At 34.3% G+C, this 24,766-nt stretch overlaps 1 protein-coding gene across 5 annotated transcripts in view; it reads right to left on the reverse strand.

Moving 5' to 3' along the window:
• The window catches only part of CABCOCO1 (ciliary associated calcium binding coiled-coil 1), a 122,647-nt gene that overhangs the window by 85,623 nt on the left and 12,258 nt on the right, over positions 1-24,766 (reverse strand). For all 5 annotated transcript variants that reach the window (XM_045842118.1, XM_045842116.1, XM_045842114.1 and 2 more), the window contains exons 2-5: positions 24,346-24,452; positions 18,425-18,594; positions 6,399-6,543; positions 1,622-1,694 (exon numbers count right to left, since the gene is read on the reverse strand). In XM_045842118.1, the coding sequence (XP_045698074.1) occupies positions 1,622-1,694; positions 6,399-6,543; positions 18,425-18,594; positions 24,346-24,452 (495 nt within the window). The remainder of the gene's footprint in view (positions 1-1,621; positions 1,695-6,398; positions 6,544-18,424; positions 18,595-24,345; positions 24,453-24,766) is intronic.

Raw genomic sequence — 24,766 nt, forward strand, 5'->3', positions numbered from 1 at the left:
TTAAAATTCCATGAGAGGTCTAATACAGGAAGACCCAATATCTTTTCCTTCAAGATGATTTTTATAGTTCAGATGAGCTTGGGGAAAATACAAAAGACAATGGCAAATAAGGGAGCCAATCCCTGTCTATTTTTCCATTTTATCTTTCCAGAAGAATAAATGTCACCTAAATATATCCTTACAACAGAGAAGAAAGGCATGATTGTGCAATTAACAAAGCAAAAAGGGAGTTCTTTATGACATTTTTCTTGATAATTCTAAATCTCTGCTTATGCTTCTGTTGAAGCCACCACCACTTTCCCAAAGTTGTCCTGAGCGGATGAGGGGGACTGCATGCCCTGCCGACAACCACTGCAATGCTGCCGCACTGGATGATGCAATTCTCAATGGAAACGTTCCCAGTGAAACTTTGTCAAGTGACATTTAACTTAGGCTACAAGGACACTGCAAAGAAAAAATTTAAAGGAAACTCAAGAGCAAAACAGTTGCTGGTTTTCCTTCAGCTCATTTTTAAAAGGGCACCATTAAAAACAAACACCCAACTGGAGGGTAACGTGGCTGACGTGTTTATGAAGTGAGCAATTTGTAAACACCAAAACAACGATCCTCTGGAAGGCCAAATAGCTGGCACATTCCATCTGGTTCTTACTATCGGTAAAATATAAAGATACCATAATATCCCCTTGTTTACTGTTCTGAACAGTTCTGACTGTTCTGTCCCCTTGTTCTGAACATAGCCACTCCTATCCCTTATACTTCTAAGCAATGTAGCCTCCTAAAATACTAGAATACCTAAGAAAATCTGTTTTATGGCATTTTTAGCCTCCCCAAAGGTATTGCCTTACACATAATTCATTTCTGGTCCTTCCAGATATGTGATTATTTGTAAGGCTGTTCAAAAGTGTGTCCAGGTAGACCACTGACCACAGAAAGGCTATTCTATACATCATCACTGAATCACTTATGCAGTGTTAGTTGAGGGATTACTATGTCCTGCATTATACTGTACGCTGTGGTAGATCCTTTTCTTCAAGGAAACAATAGTCAGGTTGTATTGACTATATTATCAATGCACATAACACAATAATATGTATGTGCTTATTGGTGTGGAAAAGTAGCCAGTTTTCAGCAGAAAGAAGTAATTGGAATAAAATAATGGAATGTGATTGAAGAGTTTGCCTAAACCCTTCCTTTGAGATGTGATGCAATTAAAGAAGGTTTGTTTCATTGAGGAAGTGGGATTTGAATTAGGCCTTAAACGTGTAGACTGAAAATAAATGTGAAATTAGAAGAGATTTAACTGAATTAATTTATCTCACTTTTCCTGATTTTATTTCTATGAAGATATACTAACCTTATCCAATTGAGCTTTGCCGAATAATCAATCCATAAATATCTAAAGTATACATGATTAACAATGCTTTTAATGCCAAAAGACAGCTTATTTTCTTAATCCGAAGCTCACTTTATGTAATTATTCTTTTTGTAAACCACTAGTTGGTTATATTAACACTTGAGTAATCTTGACAAGAACTTGCTTTAAGCAGTTAAAGATCCAGATGCTGATCAGCATGCATTAAGTGATTCAGCTTAATTAGTACCGTCTAGATAAATTACTTACCTCAGTTCCTATCACAATTTCTTCCCTGGTAGAGTAGAACAGAAATTCATATAGCTTGTAGTGTTGAAATAAGCTGAAATATAAAATGAATGTGCAACTGTGATAAATTTATTTCAAGAAAAAAGCAAATATGTAAGAGTGTTTATTAAAGGTAAGCTCTCCATATTGACCAAGCTAAAGACATTAAACACTACCATGGAGTTAGCCAGCTCCTTTATTACAAAATAAATTTGGAATAAATTAATTTTATTTATAAATACTAATAAATTAAAGGTTTACTTTTTGAGACATTGACAATATAGCACAGTATCTAAAATAATATCAGCAAATTAATCATGATAAGTAGATAGGTTGGGGATAAGGGAGTAATTATAATTCAACTTGACATTCCCTGGCTTACAACGAAATAATACACTGTCCCTAAATAACACAGAAACTTCACATTATTTTTCATATTTGCTCCAAACTGGAGTCAGTTTCTTCTGGTATGAATGGCACTGAATTCTATATCAGTTATTTCTTCTCCCCTTCTAAAACTGTTTCAAGATTAAATTAATCTCAATAACTACTGAAATATGATACAATGTGAATTGAAATCTACTTAGAAGATGTCTGATTTTCTTGTAGAATATTTGATCACATATCAAAGAGAGGAATTAATTTCAGAAAGATAATTTTTTCAATTCCTACCCTAAAGACCAAGTGGTCAGTGTATAAAAATTATAAAGAGCCAAAAAATATGAGTCTCTTAAACACATATTTCTAGTAAATTTAAAGATCTCAGCAATGTATTATTAAAAGTTAAAATTTTACTGAAGGGCTGACTTCTAATATCCTGTTTGTGATAATATTTGAATATTTCTAATTCTCTTCCTGCTGGTTGGGAAAATTAATAGACTCATAATACAGCAAAGTGCCCAAGAACAAAAAATTGTCTTAGTGGTTTCTCTTTCACTCTGGTGCCTCTTGCTATTTAAGAAAATTGATTTTAATATAACTGAGAAATTAACATTTGCAAAATGTAGCTACAGAGCATGTATAATAATGACTTCTTCTGAATGCTGTAATGGATCAAAGTTTCAATTCATTTGAAATCAATGAAGAAATCCTCAGGCAGCTGAGTCTCCCTGAGTTATATTTGCAGTTGATCTCACTACTAACATATTCCATTAAAAAGTGTTGGGTGTGCAGACTCACTTATTGTACTTTTGGGGAGGGGGCAAGAACCTAATACATTCAAATTAGTCATCAACATTCAGAAAATTAACTTAGCTTTTTACATTACTTTGATTTGTTGGCTAAAAATACATCAAGATTAGTGAGGTTTGATAATTCCATGAAACAAAATAAATTCAAATTCTCCCTTCCTTACATTGCTTACCTAGAGAAAGTTTTAAAGTTAAAAAGATTACATTGACAATAACTGATTTTGAGCAGAAAAATTAAAAACTGTAAAGTATTTTGTAAATAGTTTGGCTTCCTCTCAGAGAATTAGTATAAAATTTTTCTTTCTACATCTTGAAATTAATTCATAAGTCTTCCTTCCTGAAACTTCATAATCCTTCAGACTTATTCTCCTCATTGCATATAGTAATTAGACTTTCCCATGCCAACAGGGAAATTCATGACTTAGATGCCATGGTCAAAGACGCAAGGTTGGGGCAAGGCCAGGATGAGAGTGAGAGAGAGGAGGGGTGAGAGGCACATCACTCAGGGGCAGGTCAGTTACCTCCATTGCCCCACACTGGTCTGCACCTTGGCTGGGGTTCTTTAAGTTCCCCAAGGCAAATTAGCTGGCCTTCCCTGGGAGCCCAGGGATACCTCTGCTTTGAGGGTACATTTCCTTCCTCTTCCTTTAGACTGCTGGCTGACTCAAACCCATAGACTATTTTTGTTAACCATGTTGACTTACACATATATCAAAAGGAAAATACCCAGAATGAGAATGGGTCAAGACATCTGGCTCCATGCCAGAAAGCGTGCTACCTTGTTGTGCACAAAGGAGCAGTGTCCATTTTCTTATATTGTGCATATGCCTCTGCACATTGCTTCACCCAGTGCCCACGGACTGGGTAGAATACACAATGGCAGAAGCGTACTTGGACCAGATACACGTGCATATCTAAATGATGTCTTATAATCAAGAGCTGAAGGAGTATTTATATTTGTATTTGTATGTTATCCAACATTTACAACTGTATATATTGCCTAAGAAGATCCATCAGTACTTACAGTAATGTTGGGGAGGAATTTTGGTATTAGTTCTTTTTCAAATCATAGACACATAACAGAATATACAATTTAGACCAGCAATTTTCAAACTTTTTCATCTCAAAACACACATAAACTACTAAAATTCTGTGGCACACCAAAAATATATATATTTTTTGCTGATCTAACAAAAATAGGTATAATTTTGATCCATTTATACTAGGCAGCTATTGTTCTGTTGGCTGTTGTCATGTTATATTAGACAATCTATGGGAAAAGAGGTCGGTGCCCCTGACTAAATAGTCAGATATTGCATGTTTTAAACATTCTTGTGGCACACCAGTTGAAAATCACTGATTTAGACTCTATTAACAGTATCAAATGAGATTTCAATTTTATTGCCAATTAAGTTTCATATGCTGTGGGGTCATGTTCCAAAAACTACTCTCCCTAAAGTGAAGAGTGCTTTCACTGGTTGAGTAAATTTATGTTAGGTTAAATTGAAGCATGCTTATACTTTCAGTAATTGAGTTAGCTTCATATTTATCACATTCTTTTGTAGTCATTAAAATAAAAAGTATTATGTGACTTAATTGCTATTAAATTAACATTTGTGGATCTATGAGGCATTCTGAACAGGTGTTATAGAAAAGCACATTTCTCTTTATACAATTTCAGTATCGATCCCAGATCTACTACTAACTGATACTTTATTTTTCGTAGCAGGTACATTTAAAATGTATAATTTCTTTGAAATCACAGTATAAAGATTTGACAGCATCAAAATAGTTCTGATTTACTTTATATGACTAATATCTCAAAAATATTACTCTTTTTTAGGAGACTGGGGATTTTTGGTATGTGGTTACCCTGGTTAGGATCTAACAGTGACTAACACTGACACTGCCTCTTAACCATTTGCTGAAATAAAATGTTAAGGAGTACACTGATGAGAGAGATGAGATGAAGGAGAAAAGAGCCACATCTTTCACCATCTAGCAGCTGTCATTACAGCACCTGCACTGGTTTTGCTGCTATGGTTCACCGTCAGTCCCAGTGCCCATTATAAACCTCCTGGGCTTAGAACTTAGCGGTAAAAGTATGCTCTGCAAAAGAGACCTAGCAGTTTTAAACAGAGAGAAAGGGAAAGAAGAATGCTATACAAATGTGATGAGGATGCCCTTTGCCCAATGATTCTCAAACCCTGAGATGCAGGAAGAACTTGGGGATCAGGTTCTCCTTCAATTCTGGATTCTCACTCCCTCCTCTTCCCCTACACAAGGATCTGGCTTTATTAATTGATATGAAGACTACTGTGGCTTTCAGTGGGAGACACACATCAGAGGTGTGCTTCTATGTTAAGAAATCAAATGCTGCCCTGGCTGCTGCAGCTCAGTGGATTGTGTGTGGGCCTGCTAACGAAAGGGTTGCTGGCTCGATTCCCAGTCAGGGCACATGCCTGGGTCGCCGGCCAGGTCCCCAGTTGGGGACACGTGAGGGGCAACCACACATTGATGTTTCTCTCCTTCTTTCTCCTTCCCTTCCCCTCTCTCTAAATAAAATCTCAAAAAAAGAAATCAAATGCTATTATATAAAAACATATCATGTACCATTATTAATTCATGCCAGAAACCAGTATATAAACCTCATCATATTAAACACATTAATATTTAAAAAGCTTCCAGATACAACCAGGATCCTTGCCAAGCAAACCATGAGCATATCTAGAACATCATGAAGCACCCTTTATTTTGGAATTTTAAATTTTAAAGTTGGAAAACACTGTAGTACACAGTATTAGAGGATCAAAGATATTCTGCAGAAGCTTTTAGCTAGACAAAGGAAAGATTTTTACCAACTCTTGTTTAAACATTTGCAAACTCTAAAAATGTCCCCTGGGAGAGATGCATGACTCTAATGCAGACCTTGTGACAGATTAAATAAAAAGACAGATTTCTTAGTTCACCAATAATCACTGTAATAAAAATACTTTCCCTCCATATACCATCATTTTCTAAGCAGAAAGAAAAATTTACTGAGTTTAATTGGTCAATACTACAAAATATTTCCAGACACATAATAAATTTGAGTAAGTATATACATAAATCTTTTTAATTTCTAGTACAAATCATTTAAAATAAATATTTAAGTGGAAATTAATGTTGCTCTTTGAAATGTAAAATTTTGATGTCAAGGCCAACTACCTAAAATATAAATTCTATTGTAATCCAGTCTGAAAAATCTGAAAGAATCATTTTATTTATAAAATGGTATTAGAGATTTAGAGGAAAAAGAAATACTTAGATAATTTATTACAATCCTAAATAAAATCATACTTATCAAACACAAACCTTATTTTCAGAGTGTGAGGTTAGCTTAATCATTCAATGTCCTGACTTTTATTTATTAATGGAAGATTAAAATATTATCATTCTTTGTTGGGTTAATTACTGCATAAATTCTGTAAATGTCAAACTTTGCTAAAAATTTAATTAGTTTCTACTTAGTAGACATTTTCTAGAAGACATGAACTAAAATATAAATGCTACTGAAAAGACATCCATACCTGATTTTTAAGTAATCAATAATAGCATTGGCTTGTTTTGTATCAAAGATACTCCATTTCTCATTCTTCTGCAAATTGGATGGTCCTATTTCAGCCATAACCTCTCCAAGCCATTTTAAGCTATCTTCTAAGGACATGTGCAGTGCTGAAATACAACCCAGGAAAGGCTAAGGCATTATTTTGATAGATATTTTCGAACAAAGTAATCCAAGAGGTCTTTAGGGTAGAAAATATACTTTTTCATTATTTGTGAGGGCAAATTTTAAGACTATTGTTTCTTTATGATAAATTAGTAATTATATTTTGAGTAAACTAATAGCAGTTGACACACCAAATAACTGTAAATTTCTATAACACTACACAATTGTCTGAAGAATTTTTTTATTTTAAGACACAAAAATTGAAATCCATCCAAAGATTACTTTGAAATAGAAAACAAATATTTTTATGATATTCAAATAACAGTACATACGTAAATGACACAGAAGTTGGTTGGATTAGCTGGTGAGGAAAGCTGGTTATGAGGTGGATTCAGTCACTGTAGACAGTGGAGCTGAACTCAGAGCTGAGGATGTTGTGCATAGTTGACCAACACTTGGCTTTAGCTGATTGTTACCATGTGGAAATTTGGGCTGGAAGATTTTCAATGGATGTCAAAAATGTGCATTTTTATGTAAAACATCAAGATTATTTTTCTTTTCCAAGGCGTAGACTTGTTACTTCTGTAAACTGTTCTCAAATTATGCACAATGGTGGTGGTGGTGGTGGTGGTGGTGGTGAGAGTCAGATGACAGTGCGGTAAGAGTGACAGGGACACCACTGTGCCACCGTTACCAAAATAAACAAGTCAATGATGTGGTCTATTATTCTGCAACTTTCTAGAAAAAAGCAAATAACAGAGCGACACTATCTTTTATGGCATTTGTTCACGTGAGAAAGAAGTAAATGTCAAAAGCCTTAGACAACTTTTATAGTGTCTATAATATAAGTATTAACATCTATCTTCTTTTCATGTTTGGTTATATCATGCTGAGTTTCACTTGTGGCAGGCAAATATCATGCGCAATCCACACACACACCCAGTGCTCCCATGTCTGGAGGTGAACCCAGGTAACTGAGCTGTCCAGAATGTCCTTTGCTGACAAGTGATGGTTGGTTGTACAGAAGGAAAACTGAAGAGGCTTAAGGTGAAGAGTTGAAAAGCTCCAGCAAAAGCAAGGTGGAACCAGCCGCTTGGGAGAGGTGGATGGGATCTCAGGAGTACTGTGCTGCTCAATGCGAACCCCGCCCTCCCAGTGCTAACCGCACCCCTATCTCTCTTAGGAAACCATCAACACACTTTCTACTTTCTGCCACTGGAGTGAATTTTTCAGGGAGGTAGGAATGGAGCACGCAGAGGAGTTATGAGAACAGAGGCGGGTTGTTGGATGCTGCCATTTCTGGGTTTTGCAGTTACTTTTTCTATTTGGTGCTACGTCCCCCAAAGTATGTATAAAATGATAGTAATTTATGATTTTAGGAAGATATTATAAATACTAACTTATAATTTGTTTAATTTAGATTCTTTTATACTTATAGAAATTAGAAAGAAGCAAAAAATATATAACAATTAAAATCTGGTTTAATGAATGAAAACTGGTCTGTTTCTCATAGGCTCCCTCTAGATCATCTTTCCTGAATGTCAGATACACAAATTATTGCCACTAGGCTTCCCTATATCATCCTGAGTGGAGTTCAATTATTATTTCATATTTTTTCCATAACAAATTTCTTTTGAAAATAGTGGGAGTCACTTCAGATATGAAAAATCTATTGACTAAAAGCAATTTAAAAAAGAATGGATTAAAATGTGAATTGTTTTATTAATAAAATGGTTTTAATTAGAGATGCAAAAATTATTAGATAATTGATTATAATTCTACATGTAATTATACTTATTAAGCACAAAATACATTTATATGACTATTACCTTATGCTGAAATATAACTGACTCTTTAAAACTGTTTTTTTATTTCTAATGTCTTTTTATAGATAATGGTTTTAAAAATTAAGAAAGTTATCATTTCACTTACCTAACTGAAATGTTTGCTCTTTTAAAAATTACATTTAGCGATGCAGTTGAAATATGAAAGATTAAACTATTTAAATAATAAGGGCTGTTAGAAATAAAATTTGTCTTTGAAAATTCAGGGTAATGAAAGAGCACAGTAAGTAGACGCGGATTAGTTGGAAGATTTGTGTTGGTACCTCATAACTGCCACTGACTAGCTAGGTGATCTGAGTTTCATTTTCCTTATCTGTAAATGAAAGTAGTATCAATATTCAAAGTTATAGTGCTGCTGTGAGGGTCAAATAACAAGAAAGCAAAATAAAAACAGAAACCTTGAATTAAAGAAGAAACTGATGTTAACCAGAGGGGAGAGAGAGAGAGAAAATGGGGGAAAGCAGGGGAAGGGCCATCAAAGAACATGTATGCAGGCACACGGACAAGGCCAAAGCGGGTAGTTGGAGGGTGAGAATCAGGGATGGGCAGGGTGGGGGGTGAGGTGGGGTGAAAATGGAGACAACTGTACTTGAACTACAACAATAAAAAAAGAAATGTATCTGAAACTCTTGGTATATTGTTTCACTAGTAACATACACTAGTATATTACATGTATATAGTGCTTTCTAGAACTCAGCCCAAAGCCAGGCACATTTGGTAAAGTATTCAGGAGGATGGTCTCTCACCCACTGGGCTTAGGAGTTATTTAACCTCTCTGAATCTTATTTATGTTTTTCTCCTTTTCAAAATGGAGAGAATAATAGAACTATCTCATAAAATTATGTGTGAATTAAATGACACAAGGCAAATGACACTGTGATGGGCACAAGTCAATCATATTTAATTTTAGCTATTACTATTATTATTATCATTCTTATTTTGGGAAAAACAAGTCAACTTTATAGAACTAAAAAGTATTCTATGGTTATTTACTAATATTCATGTTATATACAGGGGAATCAATCTAGGCCCATGGGTCTAGAGAGAGGCCAAATATCCAACCTCTCAAATACTTTACAGCTTATCCTTGGTCAGGCCCTGGAAAAACTAGACCCTGAAATATATATTGTTAAGACAACTGGACAAATCCTATATATTTCACAATCACTGAGCTGATCCAGGTGGGTTGTCTGCAGAATGCCTTGTAGTTAACACAGTGACAGTTTGAAACAGATCAAAAACTGAGCCAGTAGGAAATGCAGTTCCCACACTGGAATTGCATTAATAATGATCGACCACACTACAGCCAGCAGCGCGCCTGGGCTCTTCAGTGCACTTTTTCTATTAAGATGTTGCTGGGTGGGCATGCGCACTGGTGCTCAGGACTCCACCAGCTCTTGGTCTAAGTGTAAACAGTTTACCTCTTCCCTTGGCTAAGATTACATCTGTTCCTGATGATTACTGTAACCTTGCTGGGTTTAAATGTTTGAGGGGATTTTTTTTTCTTGCCAGAAGGAAAAACTAGGTCTCTTGCTTTTTTTTTCTGGTTAGGTTTTACATATGTACTTTCACTCTCTCATAGTTTATGAGAAGTTGGATGGAACCTACTCAAGTTTAAAAATTCATTTTTGAACTGATATCAACAATATAAAGTTTCACATAAAAGAAATATTCTTGGGCCAGTTATAAGTTATGGAAAAAGCTTAAAATGGAAATATCTTGTCAGATTTGGAATTGAGGTTCATGAAAATTTTTTACTCCCCTTTATTCTGTTTCTAGTTTGTGAATACTCAGCTCAGGGGTTGCAATGGTTAGGACTGTTTATGTCCTATATTCCTTTTACAGGTGAATTTTTGTATAGGTGCTCTATTCACATGATTCAAAAAATGCATGGGAAAATATAGTATGGAAAGACTTCTGTCAATTCCCTTGCCCAATATGCTCAGTTCCCACACCCTTCCCTATAGAAAATTTTGATAATGTTTTTTCTGTATTCTCTTAGAATTCCTTTGCACATATAACAAAAGCATATATATCCTCATTGTCTTTTTATAAACAAAAGCACACAATTCTGCACCATACTTTTTCAATAACAATATACAGTTTCCAATACAATTCTTAAAAAGCTTCCTCTTTCCTTTTTATAGCTGTATTGTAGTTCATTTTAGGGATAGACTAATCCCTACTAATTACCTTTAATTTCAGATTAGTCTTAGATTTACAGAAAGGTTGCAATAATATCACAAAGAGTCCCCAAATACCACATAGACAGTTTTCCCTATTGTTAATATTGCTGTGGTGCATTTGGCACAACTAATGAACAAATACTTTTGAGGGGTTTCTTTGTTTCTATTAAAGCCTTTTTTAGCTTCCAGGGTCCTATCCAGAATACCCTATTACCTTTAGTTCTCAAGTCTTCTTGGGCTGTATGGTTTCTTGTTTTGATGGCCTGGACAGTTTCAAGAAGGACTAGTCAGGTATTTTGTAGTGTGTTGTTCAATTTGCATTTGTCTGCCATTTTTGTCATAATTAGACAGGGGTTACTGGTTTCAGGAGGAAGACCACAGTGCCATTCTCATCACAATATGGGAGGATCTATACTATTAGACCTGGCTCATCAGTAATGGTGTTGGCCTTAATCACCTGGCTGAGGCAGTCTCTGTCAGGTTTCTCTATTGTAAAGCTACTGTCCTTCCCCTCTCTGTACTGTCTTCTTAAGAAGGAAGTCACTGTGCAGCCCACACCTCAGGGGTGGGGAGTTGTGCTTCAACTTCTGGAGGGTGAATTATCTACATAAATTATTGAGAATTCTGTGTGGGAGATTTGTCTATGTACCCCAGGTTATTATTTATTCAATCATTACTTTATACCACTGTGGGTTCATGGATGTTAATTTTCCAGTTAGACTATAATTCAACATGTATTATTTTGTTCAAATTGTTCCAACTTTAGGGATTTTCACTTTCATTTTGAGTACATACTTTTGGCCATTAACATTGCCCCAGGATCATCTTTTATGACCCTTACTCCAGGTCTGCAGACATTTTTCTCAGGAGCCCTGGTTCCTTTTATTAAAGAATGAAATTATAAACCTAGACCTGGCCCTGGCTGGTGTGGCTCAGTAGACTGAGTGCCCGCCTGTGAACCAAAGTGTCACTAGTTCGATTCCCAGTCAGGGCACATGCCTGCATTGTGGGCCAGGTCCCCAGTAGGGTGTGCGTGAGAGGAAATCACATGCTGATGTTTCTCTCCCTCTCTGTCTCCCTCCCCTCCCCTCTCTAAAAAATAAATAGATAAAATCTTAAAAAAAAACAACAACTAGACCTGGGTTCTGGGTATGCTCATTGCTACTGAGATGTCATTGCTTGTAGGCCCTCTCTGTGGACTGAACTAAGAAATGTATGTGTATATGTGTACTTAACTATATAACTATACATCTGTATCTATATTAAGTTAAACATAAATTCACACTGATGTTTCCAGGTAAAACTCCTAATCTTTTGCTTTTACAAACATTACTGTAATTAATGACTTTACATACATATATCCGATTACATGCATGCGAGTGGATATGTAGGATAAAATCCCTAAAGTGGAATTGCTGGGTCAAAGGGATAATACATTTGTAAATTTGATAGATAGCCACTAACCTACACTCCATAGGGGGGTTTAATGTATACTTTATTAGCAGTATAGTAGCCCATCTGTTTTCTTCCAGCTTTGACAACTGAGAACGCTACCAAAATTTTATGGTTTTGTCCATCTGATAGATGAGAAATGACATTTCTGTGTAGTTTTAATTAGCATTTTTCTTATTAACTTTATGGATGAACTTTTGCTTAAAAGTCATTTGCACTTATTTAGTCACATCCTAGGTATCCTCTTCTATTGCATTATTGGACTTTTTTTTCCTGCTTTTGCATGCTCTTTTTATAATTCAGAACTAAACTGTTTGATGGTATGCAAGATGCAATAATTTTCCCAGTTTGTTATTCTTCTTTTGATTTTTCTTTTAAGAAATTACTTGTATATTTTTGTTACAGACTTTTGACTTTTATATATCAAATTTAACTACCTTTGTCTTTATGGCTTTATAGCTTAGAGGCATAATTATAAATGTCTTTCTCATAAGGCTGTAAAAAAACCGTATTTCCCTCTAACATTTTTATAGTTCCACTTATTTTACATTTAAGTCTTTGATCCATTTGGAATGTATTCTGGTTTATGAACAGAGAGAAGTTTGGATACAATTTTATTTTATTTTCTTCTAGATGGATCTCTAGTTGTCTAGATGAAAAAGTACATTTTTTTCCACCGCAGATGCGAGATGCCATTTTATCAAATACTGAATTCCAATACTTGCTTGGATCTGTTTCTAAACTTTTGGTCTGTCTGTTTGGTCACTCACCATTGTGTTTAAATATCTGAGATTTTATAAACACTACTACATACTAATACTTCTAATAACAATATATTCTATAGCTTACTACACTTTTTAAAGACAGCTTTTACAGTTTTAAAGACAGTTTTTCTGGCTATTTGTATTTGTTTACTTTCGATATTTTTGTGAGAATCACCTTGCCTAGTAACCCACTCCTTGGCAAAAATATCAACAAAAAATCTGTTATTTTTATTGGAATACTAATATTTTAAATTAACTTGAGATTTAGCATCTTCATGCTGTTGAGTTAGAGGATGCAGTGAGTTTCTTCTAAATGTTGAAAAACTTCCTTTGTGGCCTTTCCTATTCCCAACAAATTTATGTTTTATTAGTTGCAACCCTTTCTAATAAAAATGTTTATTCTGTTTCCAGAAGTTTTCTTTCTATAGCGCCTGCACATGTGATTTTTAAATTTATTCCTTAGTAGTTTTTCTTTCTTGTTAAAGCAAATTTGCTTTCCTTAAAACTTTTATATTTGTTTTTATATACACATATTTAAAAAATTATTATACAGGGAAATTGACTTTTCCTTTTGCTGTATAGTTTCACAAACTTAAGCACTTGGATAGATCAGGTAACTACCATGACCACAACCAGCGTACAGACAATGACATCACATCGAAAAACTCCCTCCAGAGCCATAATGGGGGGGAAATGGGAAGGGTCATCAAGGAACATGTGTAAAGGACACATGGACAAAACCAAAGAGGGTAGGTTCAAGGGTACTGGTGAGAATGGGGGCGGGAATGGGTGGGGCAGGGGCCATGGTGGGGTGAAAATGAAGACAACTGTACTTGAACAACAATTAAAAAAACAAACAAAAAAATAAAAACTCCCTCACGCTGTCCTTTCAAGTACTCTTCCCATCCCAATCTCTGATTTGTTCTCCATCACTATAGATGTTAACCATTTTGAGAATATCCTACAAATGTAATCACACAGTGTACAATCTTTGGAGACTGATTTCCTTAAATCTGGATGATGCTATTGAGATTCATCCAAACTATTGTGTGTGTAATGGTTCATTGATTCTTGTTGTCACGTAGTTTCAGTGTATGAACATGGTTTGTTTAGTTGTTCACCTACTGATAGTCATCAAGACTGTTTTCAGTTTGGGGTACTTATGTGTAGAGTGACTACAAAAATCTCCTGTATCCGTTTTTGTGGGAACACATGTTTTTCTTTCATTAGGATAATGCCTAAGAGTGCATCATATGATTTTACAAGACACTGCAAACAATTTTCTACAGCGTCTGTGCCATCCTGCATTGACAAAACTCTTGCTCTAGTTGCTCTGTATACTTTGAACTTGGATTGTATTTTTTTTTTAATTTTCACCATTCTAATAGGTGTGTAATGCTACCAGAGTGGTTTTAATTTACATTTCCCCAAAGGCTAATGATGCTGAAAATTTTTATGTGTATATTTGCATCCTTTTATCTCCCATGGTACAGAATTCTATTAAAATTCTTTGTCATTTTTTAAATTTTATTTTAAAATAAATTTATATTTATAGAAAGTTACAAAAATAGTGCTGAGAATTCTCACATACCTTATACACATTTTTAACATCTCACATTCAGGCACATTTATCATAACTAATAAGCTAATATTTATACATCATAATGAATTGAAGTCCATGTTTGTTAGATATACTCAATTTTTACTTAATGTCCTGTTTTTGTTCCAGGATCTCATCCAGGATGGCATTTTAGTTATTAGTGACATCTCCTGGCATGCCCTTAGACTGACAGTTTTTCAGGCTTTTCTTGTTTTTGGAAACCTTGTCAGTTTGAGGAATACTGCTCGGATATTTTGTGCAATATCTTCAATTTGCTTTTGTCTGATATTTTTCTCAAGTTAGACAGAAGTTATGGGTTTTGATGGCTTTGCTTATTTTTAATAGGATTGTTTTCTTATTGTTGAGTTTTGAGAGTTCTTTATATATTATGAACACAAGTCTTTGGCAGAGATATCATTTGCAAATGTTTTTTCCCTGCTTGTTTTTTCATTCTCTTAACAGTGATATTCTTGAGCAAGCATTTGATCTGCAAAATATATACAAAGAACTCACATGACTCAACACAAGGAAAACAAACAATCCAATTGAAAAATGGACAAAGGACCTGAACAGACACTTCTTCGAGGAGAACATAGAGCGGGCCCAGAGATGTATTAAAGGATGCTCAGCATCACTAGCCATTAGAGAGATGCAAAATAAAACCACAATGAAATACCACTTCACACTGGCCATCATAAACAAATCAACAAACAATTGCTGGTGAGGCTGTGGAGAAAAGGGAATCCTAGTGCACTATATGCAGACTGGTGCAAGCACTGTGGAAAACAGTAAGAGATTTCCTCAGAAAACTAAAAATGGATCTGCCTTTTGACCCAGCAATTCCACTACTGGGATTATACCCCAAGAATCCTGAAACACAAATTCAAAAGAACCTCTGCACCCCTATGTTCATGGTACCACAATTTATAATAGCCTAGCTTTGGAAGCAACCTAAGTGCCCATCAGTAAATGAGTGGATCAAAAAACTATGGAACATTTACACAAGGGAATACTACACAGCAGAAAGAAAGAAGGAGCTCCTACCCTTTGCGATAGCATGGATGGAACTGGAGAGCATTATGCTAAGTGAAATGAGTCAGGCAGTGAAAGACAAATACCATATGATCTCACCTTTAAGTGGAACCTAATCAGCAAAACCAGCAAGCAAGCACAACAGAACCAGGGACATGGAAATAAAGAACAATTATGACAGTAACCCGGGGTGGGGGGGAGAGAAAGAGTTACCAAAGAACCTATATAAAGGATATATGGACAAAGCCAAAGGGGGGTAGGATGGAGGGTGGCAGGAGGGAATGACTGGGGTAGGGGGCAGTTGTGGTGGGGAAATTGAGACAACTGTACATGAACAACAATAAAAAAAATTTTAATTAAAAAAATAAGGTGTAGTTAAGATAAAGGTTTAAAATTTGATGTAATCCAATTTATAATTTTTTTTATTTTATGGGTCATGGTTTATTGGTCATTTTTAGGAACTTCTTAAATAACCCCAGGTTGTGAAGATTTCCTCCCAATGTTTTCTTCTAAAATATTTATAGTTTTAGATGGATTGTTCTGTAAATGCCAATTAGACCCAGCTAGTTGATGATGTTTTTCTTTTGGTTTGGCTTGTTTGTGGCCCACTAGAATTTATAGGTTTATGTCTTTTGCCAAGTTTGGGAAGTTTTCAGCAATTATTTCTTCAAATGTTTGTTCAGCACTGTGCTTTCTCCTGTCCTTCTGGTACTCTGATGGTGATATGCATACTAGAAGTTCTGTTGTCCCATAGGTTCCTTGAGGTCTGTTCACGTTTTCTCTGTATTGATCAGGCTGGATAATTTCTGTCACTCTGTCTTCAAATTCACTGATTTTCCCCTCCGTGTCTCCTCTCCATTCTTTTACTGACTTCATCCAGTGAGATATTAATTATGGTTATTATATACTTTGGTTCTTAAATTTCCATTTGCTTTATATCTTCCATTACTTTCATGATTCTTTATAGTTTAATATTTGTTTCAAGAATGTTCACTATTGTTCATTTAAGCACTTTTATAATAGCTCTTTTGAAGTCTTTGGCATATAATCTAAATATTCATTTCATCTTATTGTTGGCTTCTATTTATAATTTTCCATGCAAGTTCAGATTTACATGGTTCTTAGTTTACTGAATAACTTTGGCAGTGCTGTTGAAAGAACATGTTTAGAGAAACATGTAGTACTCAAAGATTCTATAAATATTTGTGTCACAAGGGAAAAAACAGCTAAAGTCTGTCTTTTTGATGATTTACTAAAAATTCCTTTTTGGAAGGTTGTAGTTTAACAATTGAAATTGAAACAATATCATATTATTCATTATATATTTTAATTACAAGATATGTTTCTTGAATGGTAGTAATAGGAAAGACTGAATTCTCAAGACTAACTACGTGAGACTTCAGGTTTTGTTTTTGCCTTATACCATATTTCCTATGCACAGAATAATGTGAAATCAACCAGTTATTATCATATTTTTTCATTATCAAGTATAATTATTTTATCTTCTATAGGCATAGTTATTTTTCTTTAGCATGGCAATACATACTTAAGTAAAAGCAAAGATGAAATTATCCCACTTGAAGAGAAGGAAAATAATAATTTCTTCTCCCCACATATAAGACTACCAATCCTTCCCATGTAAAGCAGGATTGGAAGCAGGGAGAGCACACAGGACACACATGGCTCCTCTACAGTCTTGCTAACTTACTAAATCTGCCTTTGCAGCAGTGTAGTTAGAAATTGCTACAAAGAACAGACCAGGCTCTGTGTGACCACAAGGCATCCACACATTTTGCTACGATAATGGTGACAATTCTTTAGGGAAATTCTACTTGCCTTGTTGAAAACAACAAAAAATAGAAACAAAACTTAAATAAAGGCAAATAACTACAAATAGAGAGAAAGCAAATAAAGAAAAGAAGGGGAGATGGAGGGAGGAAGAGAGAGAAGGGGAGGGAAGGAAGAAGGGGAGGAGGGAGAGAAAGAAGAAGGAAGAAAGAAATGCCTCTCAACTGCTACAAGCATGTCTTTCGATTGAGACACAAACATCTTTACATTTATTGTATTCGTGGCACTTTGGTTTTTATAGTCTGAGATCCAAACTCTAGTTCTGCCATTTCCTAGCTCTATGCCTTCATTCTCTGGGCTGCTTGCTCAACTCTCAGACAGTGGGTACAACACCTCCCCGCAGGAGATGCTCTGAGGTTCAATAATGTGTGTTAAAGGTTAGATCCAAACATAGTGCCTGGAATGCAGAGTTGGCATTAAATAAATTATAATCTCTTTCTTTTCCTCTTTCCAAGAAACAATTTTGTTTATTCTCAAACAAAACTTATCACATTTAAAATTTCTCTAAGGAAGAATTTGCAAATTTCCTGTCATAACTGATTGCAATGTTAGATAAGAAAAAAGTTACAAAATCTAAGTGTATGTGAGTAATGTCTATTTAATGGGGGTTTGAGATTGACCAAAGTACCTCCTCTCTCAGTCATCCTGAGGTATTCCAGTAACACTTCTAGGTAAGATGAGATGAAAACAGCTCAATGAAAAAAATGCCTAAATAAATCCAAACTATTTGACATTTTTGAGGGATGGATAGCACTGATAAGATTTTAAAATAAAATTAACATATCTTTGGTAAATTAATTTTTTTGAAAAAGCCTAAATCATGTACTTTATTTTTTTCCCATTACCATTTAGTATCCTTATACCCCTCTCCCCCACTGCAACTACCACCCTGTTGTCCATGTCCATGAGTCCTTTTCCCTTTTTGTTTGGCCCTTCTACCTTCTAACCCTACCCTCCATTATCATGAGATGTTTAGTATTAAGCATTATTTGAAGTTTTACAACTTAATGAAGATATAGACTATATTTTCTGCTACACCCAGGAAAAATGTAATTTTCATTGAAGGAATCATAATACAATTAGGAACTTTTGCTTAACAACACAATTTAAATGGTGGACTAAATTTTCTTTTCTTTAAAAGAACAGAAGAAAGAACTTACTTCTAAGATTGTGAAGCAGCATATCTAGTAAAGTCATAAATTTTGAATACTGAATAATAGAAAAGTCCATGCCTTTAGCCCACAAAAATCCAGATACATAATAATCTAGTAGAATGGCTTCTTTAAAACAGGTTTGAAGGTTTTTGAAATTCAAAAACATGGCCAATTTCCTGTAACAAAAAGAAAAATTCAGGTATTAAAATCAGATGAAATATCGAACATTTGCTTTTCTGTTTTGAAAATGTAAATATTTTTCTTGAATGAAAATTTATTAATGTTCATAATCTATAAATATTTATAGCTATATCTAAATTAAGTCCAAAATGACATTCAAAAGAGAAAGAGAGAGGAGAGAAAGAAAGAGAGAAAAACCCTTTTTGGTCTTCTTCCTCTACTTCACTCATTTCTAATTCTCTTCCTTCTAGGCCTCCTTTCTCTTTTTCCATCTTTGAAGTATAGTAATGACTATGATTTTTTTCTTTGAAATTCAATGTCTTTTTCTATTATACAATCAAGTTTCTTTTCCTCCTGACAATTTTCTGAAGCTAGATTGTTAAATATTTGTTCTTTTTAAAAAGAATTCCAATTATGTATATTTGCTCCTTTTTTCTATAGCTATAATTTTCTCTTTAACCTTCAAATTTTTTTCTAATCAATTTCCTTTTAATTTTACATACTTTTCTCATTACTGTCTTCTGTGTCCCTCTGTGTTTTCGGAATGTTAATTCTCCCTTGAGCTGCTTACAAATTTTACCTCTGCAAGACTGTTCCTTTTCTACTCTGTTTTACACATTTATTATCTTTTATTTCTTATTACCTCTTTCTTGAGTTTGTATATCTCTGTTTCATGTTCTTGCAGTAATCGCTTCATAAGTTTTTTATTAAATTCAAGATAAATATTTGACCTTATTTTTTTAACTGCTCATGGCTGTATTTTTCTGGTGTATTTAATTTGCATATGAGTTCTTTTTCCTTGTAATATCTTTGTATGCATATTTCTTGTTAAGTACTCAGACCTGGCCATGTTACAAGCTATTTTCTGTATGAAATAAGTTGCTGTCAATGAGTCTAGTTTTACATGTTTTAATTAGTGGGGAAAAAAGAAAAAAAGTAAGACAGGTTTTCTTTACTATGACATAAACAATCTATTTCTTGTGAACATGGGAAGGACCCGCTCCAAGCCTTTACCACCTGGTCCTGCTGCTGCAAACACAAGTTCTTGGAATGGCACTTCAGGGTTGTATCTTCAGCTGGGAGAGTAAGTATATTTTTACCTCATCCTAGGATCTTCAAATACGTATATCCCCCTAGTCCTCTCTCCTGCACTTTTGCTTTATCTAAATGCTTCTGGCATCCATCCATGTATTTTGTGGTTTGGGCCTTCAGCACGCTTCTTGTTGGAACAAAGATGTAATTAGTATTTCCTCATTGCTTATATGTGATTTCTGAAAGAGTATGTGACAACTTTATACTGCTTTTCACAAAAAGGGAAGTACTTACTAATCACAGTATTAAAATAAATTACATGATCAGAATAATAAATGCAGCAGGATTGAACAAGTCTCAGAATAAATAAAGCTGAAATTGTGTTTAACTCTCTTAACATCCACTTCATCTACAGTCAGATCAGGGTAGACTTCAACTCCAAAAGTGAGTTCTGACTCTTCTAAGCCAATCGTCGTAGTCTTATCCCCTTCCCATAATGCCATATAACGCCATTCAGTACATGGCATTCTCTGTAATAACTATTGGTCCATGTTGGGCACTCTCCTAAATTGTTCTAATTAATTCATAACTAAGGATAAAGTTCATTTTTTTTCCTGTAGAACAAAAATACAAAAGGGTAAATAACTAGGTGTTTTTGCTACTGACAACCATAAGATTGTGCCTCATTTCTTAACACTATTGAGGCCTTGTGTTAATTAACTCTGGAGTCAGACTATCTCTGAATGTCTTGTTATGTGACAGTATACATATACACGTGTGTATTTTTTTACTTTTTAAGTCAATAGGATCAGTTTTTCATGTTACATGCAACTGAAAGCATCCTAATTGACACATTTCATCAAGCACACCACTCAGTTGGTGGATACATGTATGAACAGACAAGCACTAGAAAAGAGGAGAGATTGCCTTAGCAGCCAGGCATCTTCCATTTGCATTGGCTATCAGTCGGCAAGATTTATTTTTCCATGTTGAAGGTATAAAATCATTTAGTCTTAATCGAAAGTCAGTAAGGAAACATCTACAGTAATAAAATCTTCTAGTATTTTAATAGAATCAATAAATGGGCCAATGGAACAGGTAGAAAGCCCCAAAATGGGCCCAATATATAATGGGAGCTTGGTATATGACAGAATGTATTTCAAACCAGTGAGGGAAATATGAACTCTTCAGAAATGGTGCTGGGAACAATGACTAGCCATATCGAGAATAAAATGCTACCTCACCCAATAAACTAAAGTAAAATCCAGGTGGTTTAACTAAAGCAGCACCGCAAATTAGTACTTTATTCTGGAGTCACATTCTTTTTACTCCCTAAATTTGGTTACTTGTCACTCCATTGATTTCTGCTACCTATTATTGTTAAGGAAAAGTCAGAGGCTTGCCTAATTATTTTCCTGTCTAGGTTACTCCCCTTATACCAGAGATAAGGTCATGTATAAAGTTTTAACAGTATTTAAAGTATTATTAAAATATTAAAATCAAAGCTTATATTTTATGAAGTTCAAATTTTTTTTCTGATTCACTGTGTCGGCTGTATATTCAAACACCTCCTAATTGTTTTAATCTGCATTTTGTATGTGTTTTCTCAAATATGTTTTCCACATTACTGCCTTAATTTTCAGCAAGGTAAAAGTTCTGCATTGGTTTTACTCTCTAGTTTCTTAACCTAGTTCTACAAGCTTTTTATTTACATATTTCATCAACTTTTCTTTAACCTGTAGTTTTACAGAACCAATGTCCTCTTTAGTCACCAGCTTTTGTCTGGTGCTTTCTTCTGTTTCTAGCAGTTAATATTCCTTCTAAGTGTACTCTTCATCTGCCATCTCCATGCTATGCATTTTAAAAAACTAAATACTTGGCCTGAATAGTTACATTTTTTCTTTGCTTTTTATTTTTATTTTTTCAGTGTTTGATCGTATGTGCATGAAGGTAACTGCTTGCATAAGAGTATTTTGGTGCAATTTCTTTGACATCCTCCACCTTTACTCTCCTCAAATTCCCTCCACCTCTTTCCCTAGTACCAGGATCTTAACCTTCAACTTGAAGTGCAAGGCTAAATATTTACTGTTTTTATTTTCCATTCAGTCATTTCACCCCAAAGGAAATTATGCAAGGAGGAATTTGGAGCAAGTGGTTCGAATTCAGTTTCCATACGCTGCTGGCAAATCTGTAAGCTGTTCCTCTGGGGACAAGGAGACAAGAGATGGGGGAAGGGGAGAGGCAGTCACAGCAGTAGAATGAGAAAATGCAGGGAAAGAGAAAGATGCTTCATAGTGACTCAGGAAGTTTTGCTACAGTGATAGGTGATGTAATTATCTCACCAAGAATTTAGTGAAAATATTACATTATTTTTGTATGTTCTTTAAATTTTTGCATGCTCATTTTATTTTTTAAGATATGATGGCATGCAGAAATAAGGCTTAAGGCAAGAACTGAACAGTTCATGAAAGCACGGTTATAGAAAGGTTATTGAAAGATTTCTTAGTGCTATTTCTGTGTTTAAATAGTTATTTTTAATTTTGTTGCTATCATTTTTTTCAAAAAAGATTTGGGTAGATCTATAGATAAAATCAGGGATACATTAAAACATAATCGATACTGGTTAGGAGATGATAAGAAATGTACCTAGATATTTAACTTTACTTGCAGTGTAGTCCACAGATATGTTTTAATGGTACTTTAATGTTTTATTTGGTTGGCTGCTTTTATGGAGTATAATTTTTCTAATTATAAAAGGTAGAAAAATATGCTAATTTCCTATAATTAATTTAAATAGGTTTATAGCTTTGTAGACCACGTGCTTTTGGCATACTTCTGTCACTTAGTGACAGGGTACTTAAATTATATCTCTGTTATGTTGAAAGGTATTTAATCCCCATTTATAATAATGTTATTTTAAATAGAAAGTGAATGGATGATTGCAAATATTTCAGGATTACCATTACAAAAATCATATTAAAAACCTCAAGAAAATTACTTTGCAAAGAAATGGCTCCTGACATAACACTGCTATCATTTATCCAAAATTGATGTCCTAAAATTTGAGATTACTTCAGGTGAATTCTATTAATGACACAGTTTAAAAGGTCAGACTATGTTGAACTTGCTTGTTTCTATACCGCTAACTTCACCCTCTGTATCATCTCCTTTGTCCTAGACTTCACCTCTTAAAGATTAAAATACTTTTAGAATTTATATACTTAATGACAAAGACAACCAATAATTGAAAAAAAAGATTGTCACAGAAGGTATGATATACAGTACAACTTAGGATGTGGTAATAAATAAATCTAAAAAGCATTTGTCCACAATACCTTTTATTTGATATTAACTGCATTTAATATAAAATCTTTTATTTATAATATTTAATAAAAATAAATTTAAACTATATTAAATATCTGTCAGTTGCATTAAATTATTTTGCCTAGTATTAAATACCTAGCTCTTGCTTTTCTATGACCAACAACATTTGGGATTATGTAGAAATGGAAAGCAATATTTTACTTCAATTGTAAATAATCAGTGATATTAATACAATGGGCTTTATTAATCAATTCTGACACTAAAAGTTAGAATTCACAATGTGCATTCATGTCTACAAAAATGGTAAAATCACCATGAAATACTTGTTTTAAAATCAGTAAAATTTTTTATTGACTAATACTCATCAAGATGCAGATAACAGTATGGCCAAATCACAAATCACCTGCATTTCCTGCAGGATTTGCAGGCACTAGGGGTGAACAGCATCTTGGGAAAGGCCTGTCAATGTCATTCACCTGCTCTTAATATGCCTTCCCTTCTTAGATTTCTCTTCCAGCCAGTACATCTGTCATATTTCCTTCTCAGTAGTAAATCACCTCTATTCCATAATATTTCCGAGATTTGCAAATGATAACCACTGACAGAGTCATTTTCTATTTGTCCATTATAGTCCACAATATCCTGCTAAAATCTGGAGGACTGGCCTGCAGAAATCTTACACTGGGACATTAATGTCTAGGACATCACATTGTCCCACACATTACAGCCAATCAAGATTCCATTATTAGAGCCAGATGATTTTTAAAATGAGTGATTACTAAAATCACCATTTAGGAATTTGTGTGTGGGATACATCTGACTAGAGTTCTAAGTATGTGTTCTATTATAGAAATCAATGGTCTTAAAAATAAGATGTACATATGTTACAATTATTGCTTATAAACTCAGTTATACTCACATTTTTAAGCAAATGTATGAAATCAGAGTACTCAGTATAGCTCCATATCCAATAAAAATCACAGGTGAATGGCTAATAGTCAGAATTTCCAAAATAATAAAATATATTTATTATTCATATTACAGAAAATACAACATACTCTTTTCATGATGAACAGAAGACGTAAACATTCTTGTGAATATTGACAGTTTTATGAATAAAAGGGAAAAGAAACAGAAAACAGCATATGGTAAAGGCTGCTTTTAACTCATAAATCCTTACCCTCAGTTAATATTAACAAGTTGGTTTGAAATGCATATCTCCCATAAAGAAGACTGCTGAGCATTGCAAAGTTAGTTGTTTGAGAATTTTTGTATACCAGAGTCTGGAGATATTTAGAAAAAAGTTTAAAATACGTAATAGAATATCATGCTCATTTATAGATGCAAAACTACAACTGTTCTATATTTGGTTGTAATACTGAAGAGCTTACTTTTGAACTCCATCTACATCCTCTGCTTGCATTTCTGTGATTTGGGCAACTGAAAGAAAATCTGGAGACAGAATCTCTTCATGTTCCTGGAATTCAGCAGCATCTTTCTACAAAAACAAACACAAAACAAAACAAAAACAAAAACAAAACAAAACTGTTCTGACTTATCTCAACATATGTTTTACATATTAATCCCAACAATATCAAAATTTGTTCTTATTGTACTCTAGTTGCTATCACGGTTTTGTTTTAATCTTAGCCCAAGGATATGTTTATTGATCTTAGAGAGACAGGAAGAGGAAAAGAGAGAGGTAGAGAGAAAAACATTGATAAAACATCGATGTGAGAAACACTGGTCAGTTGTCTCCCGAACACATCACAACTGGAGATCGCACATACAACCTAGGTATGCGCCCTGACC

This window comes from Phyllostomus hastatus, unplaced genomic scaffold (genome assembly GCF_019186645.2).
Source record: "Phyllostomus hastatus isolate PE091 unplaced genomic scaffold, TTU_PhHast_1.1 phas_contig_38, whole genome shotgun sequence".
NCBI classification, from domain to species: Eukaryota; Metazoa; Chordata; class Mammalia; order Chiroptera; family Phyllostomidae; genus Phyllostomus; species Phyllostomus hastatus.